This window comes from Lepus europaeus, chromosome X, assembly GCF_033115175.1.
Source record: "Lepus europaeus isolate LE1 chromosome X, mLepTim1.pri, whole genome shotgun sequence".
NCBI classification, from domain to species: Eukaryota; Metazoa; Chordata; class Mammalia; order Lagomorpha; family Leporidae; genus Lepus; species Lepus europaeus.
The window spans coordinates 131,999,418-132,016,491 of record NC_084850.1 but is presented as its reverse complement, the minus strand read 5'-3'; the positions used below and the strand labels follow the sequence as shown (position 1 = coordinate 132,016,491).

At 48.4% G+C, this 17,074-nt stretch overlaps 2 protein-coding genes across 4 annotated transcripts in view; one reads left to right on the top strand and one right to left on the bottom strand.

Annotated features, from left to right (window-relative positions):
* Positions 1–783, bottom strand: part of CTPS2 (CTP synthase 2) — a 125,886-nt gene extending 125,103 nt beyond the window's left edge. For 2 of the 3 annotated variants that reach the window (XM_062183896.1, XM_062183899.1), the window contains exon 1: positions 313–782. The gene's annotated coding sequence lies outside the window, so the exon portion shown is untranslated. Of the gene's footprint in view, positions 1–312 lie in introns of all 3 variants that reach the window. The other variant, XM_062183898.1, reaches the window with a different exon arrangement.
* Positions 784–6,939: 6,156 nt separating this feature from the next.
* The window catches only part of SYAP1 (synapse associated protein 1), a 36,579-nt gene continuing 26,444 nt past the window's right edge, over positions 6,940–17,074 (top strand). Inside the window, exon 1 of the mRNA XM_062183202.1 lies at positions 6,940–7,253. Within this exon, the coding sequence (XP_062039186.1) occupies positions 7,055–7,253 (199 nt within the window). The 5' untranslated portion in view covers positions 6,940–7,054. The remainder of the gene's footprint in view (positions 7,254–17,074) is intronic.

The following is a 17,074-nucleotide window of genomic DNA, read 5'->3' as shown; positions in this document are numbered from 1 at the left end:
CGGGGAAACGCGCGCTCCGGTAACCCGGCCCTGGACGCTGCTAGACCAGCTCCGACGGCGCCGGGCGCGGGCGGCCGTCCCCCAGTCCCCGCGGCCCGCCAGCCCACCGAGGTCTGCGAGCGCCGGGTGCGGGACGCGCTCCGCTGGCCGCGGGTCTCAGACTCCGCGCCGAAGAGGAACCAGACGCCATCCGGGAGGGGACAAAGGCTCCGGGCCCCACGTGTGCGCAGGGGCTGGGGGCGCCGGGCGGGGGCGGGGAGGCCGCGGCGCCGAGGCCCCGGGGTTCGGGGGGAGGCCGGGTCGGGCGGTTACCTGTGCGTTGGTGGAGGCGCGGTGCAGGATGGCTTCTGGGGACGTCAGGCTCCGCCCCGCGGCCGGCCAGGCGCTCACCTGTCTGGCTGGGGAGGGGGCCACCGCTGGGGCTGTGCGGAGTCGCCCCGGGCTCCTTCCCGCCGACCGCGCGGGCCTCGGGAGGCGCGGCGCGCTCCCCGCCTACCTTCCCCGGTCCGCCTCGCTGCGGGCCCAGCTGACTCACGCTGGCGAGCAGGAGCTGTGCGGCGGGTGAGTGCAGTGCGCCCAAACAAGCGCTAAAAAGTGACTCCTCGGGCACGGGCAGCTCCCGTCACCCTCCGCTCAGGACGCCCTGGGCCCCAGGCCGCGCTCTCGGCCCAGACACTGCGCCTCCCTCCTCTGGCTCACTTTGCAAAGGCTCTTGGGGTGCGCTGCTGCACTCCGCGACTCCCCCACCCGCGCCGGCCCCCAGGCCAGCAGAGTCCCGTTCTGGCCCTCGCAAAGCGCTTCTCACGTCACAGCTGTTGTGAGTTCCCTGCTGAGCGCCGGGAACTGCCGGCGCTGGGGTGGGGGCAGGAAAGCCATTAGAGCTTCACAGAGTGGTTGGGGCTGGAAAAGGACACAGGCGACTCTTCAGACCCAGAGAGGAACACAAGCAAACCACTAAAGGAGAGACGGCCAAACTCTGCCCAAGAGAAGAGTTTGAAATTAGCCGGAAGGTTTAGGAAAGTGGTGACAATTTTGAATAATCAGTGTGAAACACTACAGCGACAAGTTACACAAGTGTCTTGGAAGACCTAGGGGAGTTTAAAGACCCCCATTGTGTAGTGCTGTCCAGCTGTAATTTTGCAGGAGAGCGATTGAAATATAGATATATTACTGCTAAAACTCGAGTTGGCTGGTTGAGTGCAGAGTGTGATGCTGCCTTCAGAAGGAGCTAAAACAGTTACCCTGGTAGGAGCAGAAGAGGAGTTGAGAGGCTAGGAAGTGGAGGGGAGGGGCACAGAGGGCGGTCTGATAACAGGGACCAAATAGGGTGACAAGGAAGGATAACGTTCTAGTGTTCCACAGCCCAGCAAGCTTACAACAGTTCTTGATCCCTGTGGCACAGCAAGTTAAACCCCGGCCTGCAGCCCCCGAATCCCAGATATATGCTGGTTCAAGTCCCAGCTGCTCCACTTCCGATCCAGCTCTCTGCTATGGCCTGAGAAAGCAGTAGAAGATGGCCCAAAAACCTGCGTGGGAGACCCAGAAGTTCCTGGCTCCTGGCTTCAGATAGGCCCAGCTCCGGCTGGTGCGGCCATTTGGGGATAGAAGACCCCTCCCTCTCTCTACCTCTGCCTTTCTCTGTAACTCTTTCAAATAAATAAAATAAATCTTAAAAAAAAATAAAAACTAGAAGAAAGGAGTTTAGATAAATGATAAATGTTTGAGCAGATGGAAACAGTAATTGCCCTGCTTTGATCATTACACATTGTATACATATTTCAACTGATCACACTACACCCCATAAATATTATATGTCAATTAAAGAAGAAAAAGACTTCAGGGGCTGGCGTTGTGACCCAGCACATTAAACAGCCACTTGTGATGCCAGCATCCCATATGAGCACCAGTTTGAGTCCCAGTTGCTCCACTTCCAATCCAGTTCCCTACTAATGCACCTGGGGAGGCAGTGGAGGATGGTCCAAATGCTTGGGCCCCTGCCACCCACGCGGAAGACCCCTATGGAGCTCTGTGCTCCTAGCTTCTGCCTGGAGCAGCCTTGGCTGTTGCAGCCATTTCGGAAGTGAACTAGCAGATGGAACATCTCTCTCTCTCTCTCTCTCTAGCTCTCAAATAAAAAAAAATAAAGAAATCTTTAAAAAAGACTTCAAATAGGGAGTATTTCCAGATGAGACAGTTAAGGGTTTAGCCACTGAAATCAGATAGAAAAGTGAAATAGGCTAAGGTATTGGATAACCAATAACATTTGAGTGTCCCCAAATGATGACCCTCGACAGATGGTAGAAACTGGAGTCAGTTGAGGCCAAGGAACTTCAGGGAAGGTTGAGGAGTGGTCCTGAAACTCATCATGACTGCCGCAGCATGTGGAGAACTTTGTATAGCAAAATTCAATGACTTCTGAAACAAAAGAGAGTTTCTCCCCAGTAAGGATGAATGAGCACTGTCGTGGAAGAAGCAGTAAACAGCTTGGGATACTGATGCCAACTTCTTAGAAAATAAACAGAGGCTTCACTCAGCAGGGCATCCTTGGGGTGGACCTAGGTCTCCATTCGAAAACAATACATAGAAGAAACACCTTGTAAAAGCACAGGAAGCATGGAGGAGTTTGTTAACGAAACAAATCTTCCAGAGGATCCAGTGCAAAGAGTGTGAAACAGGTTGGTGTACACTTTTTGTTAGTAAAATGGCACAGTCTTATCTGTGGCATGATCTACACCCCAGACACTATCCTGGGCTCCAGCCCCTGCAGCCATTGCTGGAAGCCAGGTGACCACATGGCCCATCCACAGGTGTCAGCTCCACCCCCACCCTAATAGGATTCACTGCTCCTACTTCCCTTTCCGTCCTTCTGCAAAGCTTTAAGAGGACTTGTTCCAGGGGCCGGCACTGTGGCACAGTGGGTTAAAGCCCTAGCCTGAAGCACCAGCATCCCATATGGGCTCTGGTTCTAGCCCTGGCTGCTCCTCTTCCAATCCAGCTCTCTTCTGTGGCCTGGGAAAGCAGTGAAAGATGGCCTAAGTGCTTGGGCCCCTGCACCTGCATGGGAAACCAGGAGGAAGCTCCTGGCTCCTGCCTTCAGATCGGCGCAGCTCCGGCCATTGCGGCCAAATGGGGAGTGAACCAGCGAATGGAAGACCTTTCTCTGTCTCTCCTCTCTCTGTGTAACTCTTTCAAATAAATGAAAATAAATATTTTTTAAAAAAAGAAAGAGGGCTTGGCCGGCGCTGTGGCTTAACAGGCTAATCCTCCGCCTTGTGGCGCCAGCACACCGGGTTCTAGTCCCGGTTGGGGCGCTGGATTCTATCCCGGTTGCCCCTCTTCCAGGCCAGCTCTCTGCTATGGCCCGGGAAGGCAGTGGAGGATGGCCCAAGTCCTTGGGCCCTGCACCCGTGTGGGAGACCGGGAGAAGCACCTGGCTCCTGGCTTCGGATCAGCACGATGCGCCGGCCGCAGCAGCCATTGGAGGGTGAACCAATGGCAAAAAGGAAGACCTTTCTCTCTGTCTCTCTCTCACTGTCCACTCTGCCTGTCAAAAAAAAAAAAAAAAGAGAGGACTTGTTCTTGAACACATGCTGTCTCTTATGCTCTCCTCCTCTCTCTCACCCTCGCAGAGTTACAGAGAGAGCGAGAGAGAGGATCTTCCAAGTGCTGCTTCATTCCCCAAATGGCCACAATGGCCTAAGCTGGGCCCATTTGAAGCCAGGAGCTTCTTCCAGGTCTCCCACGTGGGTGCAGGGAACCAAGGGCTTGGGACATCCTTCACTGCCTTCCCAGGATCATTAGCAAGGAGCAGGATCAGAAGTAGGGTAGCTAGGACTCACACTGGTACCCATATGGGATTGCAGTGCCACAGCACTGGCCTGTGGTGTATACTTAATACCTGCCATGTGTAATGCTTCCTTCCAAATTTCAGTGCTTCATTCCCTTCTTACAACCAGGAAAGCACTTGTGACTCCCTCTTTCATATGAGGAACCTGAGGCTCAGCAACATGAAATGTCATGACCAAAGCTATATTAGTTAATATGAGTGGCAAAGCCAGGACAACAACGCAAAACATCTCCCCACAGCCAGACTTTTTAACCACAGGAAACAGAAGAAATTGTGTTAATCTATTAAGCTACAAGGCTGCTGGATAAAAGATATTTGATAAATACATAAGAGTTATTATGATAACTATTGTGCTATTAATGCGAAGTGAAAAAAAGTGAGCAGAAAAACAAACATGGTACCAGGGTAAAGATTAACTGAATTGTGTAGGAGAAGGGTGTGTCTTATGCAATAAATGTTTGCTCATAGCCTAATACCACATAGACCTTGTGCTGGCCCCTCAAGATGATTGTTTTAAATAAAAAAGAGGCTCATTATTAAGTTCATCTCCCAAATTCTTTTATAATACTCTATTGTGAAAAATTTCACCTTTCAGAACAATTTTAAAGCTGTCTGCTCCGTGGGTGAATTGGGATGGCCCTGGAGAAGAAGCAAAGCAAGGCTTTGTGGGCTGGGTCCCTGATCCCCTACAGGCAGGACCACACCTATATTCCTTTTGGAGAGGAGGAAATTTGAAGGGCGAAAATGCAAGGTTATTCATTTTAGATAGGAGAGTTAGAACCCTCATCCTCAGCTATTGAGTCAAATTCCAGGCTCTTTCCAATCCTGCTTGAAACAAATATTCTTATCTGGAAAGTGTCAAGCCCTTTTAGGTTCTGAGTTAGTAAAACCTAGAAAGGCGTCAGTCCTCAGACATCTCCTAATTGTTAAAGCTGAATCAATACTCGGGCTCTAGAAACAGATGGGATTATTACTAATGCCACTGAATTATACACTTAAAAATGGTTAAAATGGAAAAACTTATATTTTCCCACAATTTTGAAATGTGATAATGCGATATAAAAATGTATATACCATCGAATTTTATACTCATTTCATTGTTTAAAAGATTTATGTTTTTATTTATTTGTAAGGCAGAGTGACAGAGAGAGAAACATACAGACTCAGAGAGATCTTCCATCTGCTGGTTCACTCCCCAAATGGCCACAACAGCTAGGGCTGGGATCCAGGATCTCCATCCAGGTCTCCCACATAGGTGGCAGGGGCCCAAGTACTTGGGCCATCATCTGCTGCCTCCCCAGATGCATTAGCAGGGAGCTGGGTCAGAAGCGGAGTAACTGGTACTCAAACTGGTGCTCCAATATGGAATGCTGGGATTGCAAGCAGTGGCTTTATCAGCTGTGGCATGTGCCCACCCTGAATTGTTTGCTTTATACAGGTGAATTATAAGGTATGTGAACTATATCTCCATAAAGCTGTTTGAAGGGGGAAAAAAAACCAGATTGGGCTTGTTATATTAAAGACATGGATCTGAGTAGGATATAAATAGAAGTCAGGCTGCAAAACTGGGCAGCAGGGAAATCAGAACTCTGTACTCGGAGGCAGCTCACTGCAATTGCCCTACTCTTCTGGAAATGGGCAAGGCAGCAAGAAGCCTGGCTGGCCTTCCACAACAGCTCACTGGAGGCTGTGCCTGGAAAACATGTTCATGAACTTCCTACTCTAAAAGGGTAGTTAGTTGTTCACATAGCCAGTTGTTTGTTTGTTTTACATGTTCATGTGGAAGAAGGTTCCAAATATAGAAATGTAATCACTTGGCTTCCACAATTGGCAACTGATAGTCTAGGTTGTTTCATCTATATCCCCACCCACTTCTCCCATTCTATTAATTTGAAGTAAATTCCAGACATGGCTCTCTGAAAGATAAGAACTTCTTTAAAAACATACTCCTTAAAAACATACAACAATACCATTACCACAATTAAAAATGCACATTTGACATGTTCATCCACGCGTGAATGGATAAATAAGATGTGGTACATTCGTACAGTGCTATAGTGTTGGGCCTTTAAGAAAGAAGGAAATGGATATATGCTACAAGAAAGAGCCTTGTGGACATTCGAGCGAAACCGAAGGAGCCCGTGGCAGAAAGACAAATGCTGTAGGATTGCACTTAAGAGACGCACCTACAGCAGTCAGATTCTGAGACTGAAAGCAGAAGGGTAGTCGCCTGCAGCCCATGCAGCCAAGGGCAGGGAAGATGGGGACTGGTTTAATAAGTAGAGTTTGTTTTGCAAGATGAAAAGAGGTTCGGAAATTGATTTCACAACAATGTGAATTACTTAAAATTACAAAATTCTACACTTAAAATGGTTAAGATGGTAAGTTTTGTGGTTTACCACTAGTTTTTTTAATTTCAGAATTCCTTAGTTTCATCAATTATTCTATCCAGTGCCTGAATTTCCAATTCTTACACGTTTTAAAAAATGTGTTTGCTGAATTAGAATTCAAATAAAATGCACGAGTGGCCGTGGGTTATTGTGTCTGAAATCTTTTTTAACCTATGTGTTCCCCCGTCTTACCCCACCCTCTTTCTTGCAACTTATTTAAGCAACATCGTTTTTCCTGTGGTTTCTCATAGTGTACATTCTTCTGACTGCATCCTATGATGGTGTTTAACACCTTCCTCTGTCTTCTGTGTTACTAAGTTGCCAGGCCCTAGTTTGGTTTTCATTCGGGCTCAGGAGGAGGCTACAGACATCTATTTCCGTCCAACCTAGCTGGACTTCCAAAGGGAAAGCTAAGGCACCAGCCAAGCAGCTTAGAGGCAATCCTAACGACAGACTGGGAAGGGCTGTGACAAAGACGCCGCCCACACGGCCAGGTCAGTTACCCGCAAAGCTGGGGTGAGAGCTAAGCGGACGAGGCGGGGCTACACTGGGAAAGCCCTTTGTCTCCTTTCCACTGGCACAACGAGGTTGCCAAGACCGACGCAGGCAGGGGCGGAGCCTTTGGCCGGAAATGACGCGCGCGCGGCCGGCGGCGGTGTCGTCACAGAGGCTGGGAGACGCGCACAGAGGGAGCGCTGCGACGTCGCTTTGACTTCCGGCTGTCTTCCCAGTAGACCGGCAGAGCGCAGTCGGGAGCGGGCGGCGCTCAGGGGGGCTCTCCGGTGACCGCGACCGCGACGGCGGCCTCGCCGGCGGGATGTTCCGGGGGTTAAGTAGTTGGTTTGGGTTGCGCCAGCCGGCGGCGAACGACGACGAGCAGCCGGTGGGAGATGGGCAGCCCGCGGGAGACGCTCCGCCCCAACCGCGCCTCGAAGCGGAGGCAGAGTCCCCTGTGCAGGAGGAGCAGCAGCCGGCGGGGGACCAGGAGCTCCTCCACCAGGCCAAAGGCTTTGGCAGTGAGTCTCTCCCGGCCCCTGGGACAGAGGGCTAGGGGTGGGGGCTGCTGGCGTTCCTCCTGCGCGTCACGGGCGGGGCTGGCCTGACTGGCTCCGGCGGAGGGGAGGTGTGTCTGTCGGTCAGTCCTCTCCGGGAGAGCCCTGGGGAGGATCTGGGCAAGGTTGCAGCTTCACCTGGAAGTCAAGTTCTACCTTTGAAGTGCCTGAGGAAGGACGTGTCGCTCTGCAAAGTTTGTATCCATCGGAAGCGTGGCCGAAGTAAAGCGGTCCGCGCCCGACGCCTTGAGGTTTGATGAGATGGTCGTCCATCTCGCCAACGTTCCCCTCGTCCGCATTCAGGAAGGGGGACGCGGCGAGCTTGAATTGGTTTTAAAAGTGCCGTTTTGCTCTTAGAACGTGTTGTTTCAAAGACACTGACCGTGACTGACGGTGTCTGCTCTTTAGGTGTAATGGGATCTTTATCCTTAACACGTGCAAGTTACAGTACCACATACTTTATACGTGATACGTTACACATCTCCATTGAGTTGGGAGACAAACCCAGAGTTGTGGAGCCAAAGGTACACGGATAGAAGTGGAATTTGAACCTATATTTGACTAATTTCAAAGCCCATGCTGTTTCCAAGTGTACAGTCTAGTGAGGGGGCAGGTGTGGGGAGGGAAGGACAAAGAAAGCATCTTTGAGGAGGTGAGTCTTAAAGCAGAACTGCAGCCAAGGTAGATAACAAATTCTTATAGTGGTTTATTTATTTTATTCTAATTGTGCTTTCTTTTAATTTGAAAGGTGGAGTTAGGAAGATCTTCCGTTGCCGGTTCATTCCCCAAATGGCTGCAATAACCAGGACTGGGTCAGGCTGAAGCCAGGAGCCAGGAGCTTCTTCCCGGTCTCCCGTATGGGTGCAAGAGCCCAAGCACCTGGGCTACCCTCCACTGTTTTCCCAGGTGCATTAAGAGGAAACTGAGCCACCACTTTTAACACCAGCATCCCATACTGGAGCACAAATTCAAATCCTGGCTTTTCCTCTTCGATCCAGTTCCCTGCTAATGCATCTGGGAATACAGGGGAAGATGGCCCAAGCACCTGGGCTCCTACCACCCATGTGGATTACCAGGATACAGTTCCTGGCTCCTGGCTTGGAACTGGACCAACTCCAGTCATTGCAGCCATTTGTGAAGTGAACTAGCAGATTGGAGATCTTTTTATCTCTGCATCTTTCTCTGTTATTCTGCCTGTCAAATAAATAAATCTGGGGGTGGCATTGCGGTGGACTGCGTATAGCCACTGTATATGATGCCAGCATCCCATGTGGGCACCATTTCGAGCCCCAGCTACTCCCTGCTAATGTGCCTGGGGAAGGCAGCAGACAATGGCCCAAGTGCTTGGTCTCCTACACCTACATGGGAGACCCAGAAGCTCCTGGCTCATAGCTTCGGACTGGCCCCCATCTGGCCATCTCAGCCATTTGGGGGAGTGAACCAACAGATGGAAGATTTCTCCTCCCCCCCCCCCCGCTCTTAACTCCTCTCCCTCCCTATTTCTCTCTGTAATTCTGTTTTTCATATAAATAAATCTGTAAATAAATCCTTTTATTAAAAAAGAATCTACTAAAAGAGGTAGGACCGATGGGGAAAGAGAAGCCTTAGAGTGGGGAAACACACTTTTTATAGTCTTTTGAATAAGACTATAATGTTCAAAAAGTTTACTGTAGGGTAGGGGATCAGGGAAAACAAGTAGTGCATAATCATGTGCTCAGTGTATATGATTATGATGTCAAATCATGACACCGCATAATCTTAGCCCAAGGCTCCCAAGTAGCACACAAGTGAATGCAACTAAGTGCTGTGCTAAAAGGGAAATTGTTAAAAAGAGGATGACTTTCCTGTGTAGAAAATTGGGAAAGAATGAGCTTGGAATATTAAAGAGATGTGAGGGGGTGATCTTCCATCCACTAGTTCACTCCCCGAATGAACAGCTAGGGCTAGGCCAGGCAAAGGCAGGAGCGGGAAGCTCAGTCTAGGCCTCCCACGTGGGTGTCAGAGGCCCAACTATTCGAGCCATCAATCACCGGTCACTCTTGGTGCCGGCCCAAAACATGTCACTTCCTGTGATGTCACCACCTCCAGTGCCATGCATATTGGGTTTTGGTGGGAAAATCTCATGTGCTTTTTTGAATTACATCACTTCTGGTGCATCGCTTCCAGAGTTAGGGTTAGGGTTGAACTCATGGTATTCATGTCAAAACTAGCATCACCTGCTGCTTCTCAGCACATTAGCAGGAAGCCAGAATTGGGAGTGGAGCTGGGACTCAAACTCAAGCACACAGACACAGGATGTAGGCGTCCCAATCAGAATCTAATGCCAAATGCCCACTCTTAAGGAAGTGAGTCTAGCTAGATCAGGGAGACGATATAGGGTGGTTGGGATAGATAAAAGTGGGACTCAGGAGCAGCATGATATAAATGTCTGTTCAGTTTCACAGAACATAGAGAGCCGTTTTCATTTAGCATCAAGGGAGTATCAAGCTTCCTCAAACTTAGGGCTTTACTGTCAACTTGAAATTTTATATTTGTATTTAGTAATAGATTCCTGAATGTTTTCTAATTGTGTTTTTGATATTATGTCTACTTTGAAACTGATGCTGCCATCTTTCTTTCCTCACCAGATTCTCTTTTGATGTTTGCTGAGACAGAGGTTAGATGGAAGTACCAACCTACACATAAATTGTGAACTTAAGTCTTAGAATACATGAGAACTCTTGTTTTTGAAATGTATGTGATTTTAGAAAGGTATAAAAGATTCCAGTTTATACACAAACTTGAAGATAAGAGTTACTCAGATTTTTTTATTTCTACATTATTTATTTGAAAGGCAGAGTTACAGAAAAGAGATCTTCCATCCGCTGGGTCACTCCCCAAATGGCTGCAGTGACCTAAGTTGGGCCAGGCCGAAGCCAGAAGCTGGTTCTAGCTCTGCCACATGGTTGCAGGGGCCCCAGCCCTTGGGCCATCCTCTGCTGCCTCCCCAAGCCATCAGCAGGGAGCTAGAAAGGAAGTGGAGCATCCAGGACTCAAAATAACACCCATATGGGATGCCGGCGCAGCAGGCCGTGGCTTTAGCCCACTGTGCCACATGACAGGCCCCATACTTGTACTATATTTAAGAAGACTCATTTGTGTTTAGAGAAATGAAATTAAACTTTTCTGAGCCTCACTCCTAATGATCTTTTTTTAAGGTTTGCATATTTGTTTGTTTTGGCTTTTTAATTTATTTGAGTGGCAGAGTTACAGAGAGGAGGAGAGACAGACAGGTCTTCCATCTGCTGGTTCACTCCCAAAATGGCTGCAATGGCCTGAGCTGGACCCATCCAAAGCCAGGAGCCAGGAGCTTCTTCTGGGTCTCCCACATGGGTGCAGGGGCCCAAGCACGTGGACCATCTTCCACTGCTTTCCCAGGCCATAAGCAGAGAGCTGGATTGGAAGAGGAGCAGCCAGGACACAAACTGCTGCCCATATGGGATGCTGGCACTGCAGGCAGAGGCTTAGGCTTCTGCACCACAGTGCTGACCCATTTATTTGAAAAATTTACATAGAGTGTAAGAGAGAGAAAGAGAGATCTTGCATCTGCTGGTTCACTCCCCAAATGGCCTTAATGGCCATGCTGGGCCAGACTGAAGCCAGGAGCCAGGAGGTTCATCCAGGACTACCACATGGGTGGCAGGGTTCCAAACACATGGGCCATCTTCCACTGCTTTCCAGGACATTAGCAGGGAGCTGGATCAGAAGTGGAGCAGCCCAGAAATAAACCTGTGGCTGTATGGGATGGCGGCCCTGGCAGCAACTTTACTTAATACAAATTGATTGGCTGGGGGCTGCCCTGTGGCATAATAGGTTAAGCTGGCATCCCATATGGGCTCGGGTTTGAGTCTTGGCTGCTCCACTTCCCATCCAGCGCCCTGCTAGTGGCCTGGGAAAGCAGTGGAAGATGGCCCAAGTGCTTGGGCCCCTGTACCTAAGAAGGAGACCCAGAAGAAACTCCTGGCTTGAAGCTGGCACTGTGGTGTAGTGGGTAAAGCCGTCGCCTGCAGTGCCTGAATTCCATATGGGCACTGGCTCTAGACTCTGCTGCTCCACTTCCAATCCAGCTCTCTGCTATGGCCTGGGAGAGCAGTAGAAGATGGCCCAAGTGAGTGCTTGGCTCCTGGCTTCATATTGGCGCAGCTCCAGCCTTTGCGGCCAATTGGGGAGTGAACCAACAGATGGAAGACCTCTCTCCCTCTCCCTCTCCCTCTCCTCTCTCTGTATAACTCTGACTTTCAAATAAATAAATGAATCTTTAAAAAAAAAAAAAGCTCCTGGCTTTGGATCTTCGGATCTGCCCAGTTGCAGCTGTTGCAGACATCTGGAGAGAGAACCAGTGGATGGAACATACCACCACCACTTATCTCTCTCTTCCTCTCTGTATCTAACTCTACCTCTCAGATAAAATAAATAAATTTTAGGAACAAAAACCAAATTGGTTGGTGGGATTTGTTCAAGTCAACCAAATTAGTGCTTTATTGGTATCCTTTATTTTTAATTTTTTTGAAAGATTTTATTTTTATTTATTTGAGAGGTAGATTTACAGACAGTGAGAGGGAGAGACAGAAAGTTCTTCCACCTGCGGTTTACTCCCCAAATGGCCACAACAGCCGGAGCTGCACCAATCTAAAGCCAGGAGCTTTTTCCAAGTCTCCCACATGGGTGCAGGGGCCCAAGTGTCCAGGCCATCTTCTACTGCGTTCCCGGGCTATAGTGGGGAGTTGGATTAGAAGTGGAGCAGCCAGGACTACAACCAGTGCCCATATGGGATGCTGGCACCGCAGGCGGAGGATTTAAGTGACTATGCCACAGCGCCGGCCCTGGTATCCTTTATTTTAAAAAAGCACGTCTGCCTCTGGGAGTGTTAAAATATTTCAGTCGTTGCTACAGTTTACCTTGGTGAGAGGGTTACCAAAGATGAGCTTTGGATTTGTCAATCCCTAAGGCAAGTACATAGTCAGGAATGGAGGAAGAGCTACTTACTCTTTCTCCTCCTTTGAATATGTTAGTATTGCAATGGAACTTTTAGGCTGTCTTCCTTTTTATCTCTAAGAAAAGTTCATTCAAGTTCCAGGTGCCTAACTTCCTAACTAAGAAGGCTCCAAAAGTTATTGTGTATGTAGGAAAGTATGTGTCTGCTTTGATACAGAAGTAAAATATCTAATTGAATTCTGATGACAAACTCAGGTTTGCAGTACAAATGGTCAAGAGCTTATATCCTGTGGCTTCTGAATAATGCTTTTTAGAACTGGGGATTTTAATTTGAAGAAGTAACTTAGAGACATTGCTTAAGTATCTGAAAGACTTTTGTAGAGAAGTCATTTATATTCCTTAAGACTACTGAAGTAAGGCTAAGAGGTCAAGATGACAAGAGAAGTGAACAGAATTTTCTAAATAGAGAAAGCCTTTATCACACTATACTCTTATTCTTTTCCTATTCTAGCAGCAGGCCTTAACCTCTACCTTCTTGTTTACTTTGACAAACCAATGGCTTTGCTGGCCTTTGAGAATCTTGCCTGCCTTCATCTTGACGTTCCTTTCAATTCTGCAAACCCTGGTCACTTGCCTATCTGACACAAGGCAGTACGGGGTTGGGGCAGGAGCTTGGGCTTTACAGGCACATGGCTTGTGTTTGAGTTCCCCCCACTTGCTGTCTTTATTATTACATCATTTGCAAGTTACAGATAGTCCAGCAACGCGAGGCTTCACTAGAGTTTCATTGTGTCAGGAGGTCCCCAAGACCACCCCAAATTTGATGATTCGCTCAAAGGACTCATGGCCATGATTTTATTACAGTAAAAGGCTACCAAGCAAAGGGAAACATACATAGAGTGAAATGTGAGAGAAAAAGGCACAGTAGAGTCACACAGGACATACAGAATTGCTCAAGCAAGGAGTTGTGACAACACAGTGCAATGGGACCTGCCAGGGCAGCTCATTAGGACTCCGCAGCCAGAGTTTCTGTTGTGGGCTGGTCATTTAGTCACCCTCTGCCTACCACACCAGAATCCCAGACTCCCAGAGGGAAAGCAGGTATCCAACATAAACTGCATTGTTCACATAAACAGTTGAAACACAGTGGGGGATGGTGCTGTGGCGTAGCAGGTAAAGCTGCCACCTGCAGTGCTGGCATCCCATATGGGCTCCAGTTCAAGTCCCAGTTGTTCCACTTCCAATCCAGCTCTCTGCTATGGCCTGGGAAAGCGGTAGAAGATGGCCCAAGTCCTTGGGCCCTTGCACCTGCATGGGAGACCCAGGAGAAGTTCCTGGCTCCTGGCTTTGGATTGGCCCAGCTCTGGCTGTTGGTCCATTTGGGGAGTGAACTAGCAGATGGAAGACCTCTCTCTCTGCCTCTGCCTCTCTGTAACCCTGTCAAATAAATAAATTTATTTTTTAAAAAAGGTAATACAATGAGTCAGTCTTCCCAGTTCCCAGGGTTAGTTGCGAGGTTCAGTGTAGTGCTCAGGGAAGCTGCCCCTTCGCACACTTTCCTTCATTCACAGTTGGTTTCTGTCCTCAGGTGGGTCACTTGAGGCGCACAAGACATCAACTATAGCAGAAAGGGAGGAAGGGAACTCTCCCAACAGCTCCCTTTTATTAGAAAATCTCTCCAAGATGCTACCTTACAAATGTCCCCTCCAGTCTCTGGCCAGAGCTGCCCCATGGCTTTTCTGAAGCTTCAAAGGACTTTCAAAGCAAGTATCTGGCAGACTCTGGAGGAGGCAGTGCCGGTCTTGATTGGTACACACTTATCGAAGTTATTCTCTAGTGCTGGCCACATAGGCACCCATCAAAATTGAGGTGCTTTTGGCTAGGAGGAAGGAGATGGGCTATTGCGTAGCCAGTCAGCGTAGTCACTCAAAAAGATTTGGATTTGACTTTGCTTTGGTCACTGCCTCATTTCAGACCTTCTCTTTGTACCTGAGTTCCTCAAGTGGACCTTGTACTCCTTTTATTCCCTGTTAACTCTTGTAGTCTCATTTTTTCCCTAGGCTTTTAATAATAAACTCTTTTACTAGGTACCTGCTGGTGTCTGTAAAATGAATAAACCAGGTCTTGTCTTTCTGTCTTTTTTTTTAAAAAAATGATTGATTTATTTATCTAAAAGGCAGAGTTGCAGAGGCAGAGAGAGAGAAGAAGGAGGAACAGATCTTCCATCTGTTGGTTTACTCCCCAGATGGCCGCAGTGGCCAGAGCTGCGCCAATCCAAAGCCAGGAGCAGGAGCCAGGAGCTTCTTCCAGGTCTCCAACACAGGTGCAGGGGCCCAAGGACTTGGGTCATCTGCTACCTTCCCAGGCTATAGCAGAGAGCTGGATCTGAAGTGGAGCAGCCAGCACTCCAGCTGGTGCCCATATGGGATGCCAGCACTGCAGGCTGTGGCTTGGTGGCTCTACCCCCTACGCCACAGCGCTGGCCCCTTTGTGGCTTTTTTACCTGAAAATCTTGCCTCGTGCTATCCTGCTTCTCACTCCCACTGTCTTCAGAATCCAGGGCACTCAACTCTCAGGAGATACTTTGTCATCCTCCTCTGAGTGCTAACAGGCTGGCTTAATTAATAATCTTGCTTTTCTTGTCTTTGGCTTATTCATTCACTCATTTATTTAGGTTTACAATTGGACATATCTTGAAGACAAGAACTGTGCTTTCTTGAATGTTCAGTGTGTTCACTAAATGCTACCCAGAGTCATTAAAATCTGAGAGTTGAGGATATTATGCTAAAATGCCAGTTTTGAAATGATAGTTCTCAAGAGGATAAAAATGAGAAAATATTAAAGAATCTTATTCTTTTATAACTTTAGACTTCTTTATCTTCAAAGAATAATTTTAAGAATTAGTATACATATCTACCCATTTTGCTCATTGTGTAAATAGTCGTTTATTATGTCACTCCCCATTTATCCGTTAGCATGTACTTAGGTGGTGAATTAGCTTCCGTTCCTGCCCTGATAGGGCTTAGGATGGGCTTTCAGTGTAGGTGTGATGACGGATATTGTTGACGGGGCAAAACAAGATGCTGAGGGATATGAGTACATCTCAAGGTCATCTACCTTGGTCAAGAACCAGGAAACATTTCCCAAGGAGAAATGACATTTAAAGTGGAGACCACAGAATGCGTGGAGTCAGCCAGATAAAGGGATAGCAGATAAAAAGTTTTACAAACCAAGGAATAACACATTTGAGACCTTCTTGGAGGTACTAAAGAATTTCTGTGTGGTCGTTGGAGCGTAGACTAGGAGGGTGACGATAGTGAGAATAAGACCAAAGATAAAGGAGGGCATTTAGCCTAATGGTTAAGACACCTGCCTCCCACATGGCAGTATCTGAGTCCAAAACCCGGCTCCTGCTTCTGACTCCGGCTTCCTGTTAATGCAAACCCTGTTAGGCAAGTGGTGATGACCCGAGTGATTAGGTTCCTGGCTCCTGTCTTTGGCCCAGCCCTCTCCCCCAACAACCACCATTGAGGGCATTTGGGGAGTGAACCAATGAATGGGGGAGTGCTCTCTCTCTCTCTTCCCCCTCCTCTGAAATAAGTAAATTAAAAACAAATTTTAAGATCAAAGATAAGTAGCAAATAGTATACTTTTCTAAAGGGTATATTTATGTAAAAGAGAGGGGACTGTCTTCTATCCACTGGTTCACTCCCCAAAGCACCAGAGCTGGGCCAGGCCAAAGCCCAGAGCCTAGTAACTCCATCATGGTCTCCAATGTGGGTGGCAAAGGACCAAGCACTTGGGCCATTCTGCACTGCCTTCTCAGGCACAATAGTAGGGAGCTGGACCAGAAGTGGAGTAGTTGCAACTCAAACTAGTACTCTAGTCTCAGATGGTGGCATCATAAGCTGCTGTTTAACCTGCTGTGCCATAAAGCTGGCCCTTCAAGTAGTATCTTGTAGTATAGTTGTAATGGCATATTGATGTGACTTACATAAATACGGGAAGTTGGAGAGAGGGTGATTCAGACTGGGAGAAGATACTGCCCACTCAGATATCCACAGGACTATTGCCTGGAAGTGAGTGATGCCACTCAGAGAGTCAGGATGTAATCAGGTGTGCTGAGTTCCCTCATTAGGGTCTTCTCCCTGCACAAGTATTGTGCAAGTCCACCGGCCCGCCCCCTCAATAAGTGCAAGTAACAGGGGCATGACTGCCCTAACATGCAAAGTATTTCCTGGAAGCATCCCCAGTAGCTCCGGCTTCCCTGCCTGCCTCATGTCTGTTCCTGTAGCTGGGGTTCTACAAACTGTGGACTTTGAAGTAATGTTCATCTATAAATGGGCCTTTATATGAGCCTTTAAAGATTTATTTATCAGTCCAGCACTGTGGCGTAGTACATACAGCTGCCACCTGCAGTGCTGGCATCCTATATCAGAGCACCAGTTCAAGTCCCAAGAGCTCCACTTCCAATCCAGCTCTCTGCTATGGCCTGGGAAAGCAGTGGAAGATGGCCCAAGTCCTTAGGCCCCTGCGCCCATGTGGAAGACCCAGAAGAAGCTCCTGGCTCCTGGTTTCAGATCAGCTTAGCTCTCTCTTCTCTGCCTCTGCCTGTCTATAACTCTGCCTTTCAAATTAATAAATATTTGAAAGGCAGAGATACAGAGAAGGAGAGAGAGATCTTCCATCTGCTGGTTCACTCCCCAAATGGCCACCATGGCTGGGGCTGGGCTGGGCTGGAGCCAGGAGCTTCTTCCTGGTCTCCCACATGGTTGCAGGGGCCCAAGGGCCTGGGCCATCTCCCACTGCTT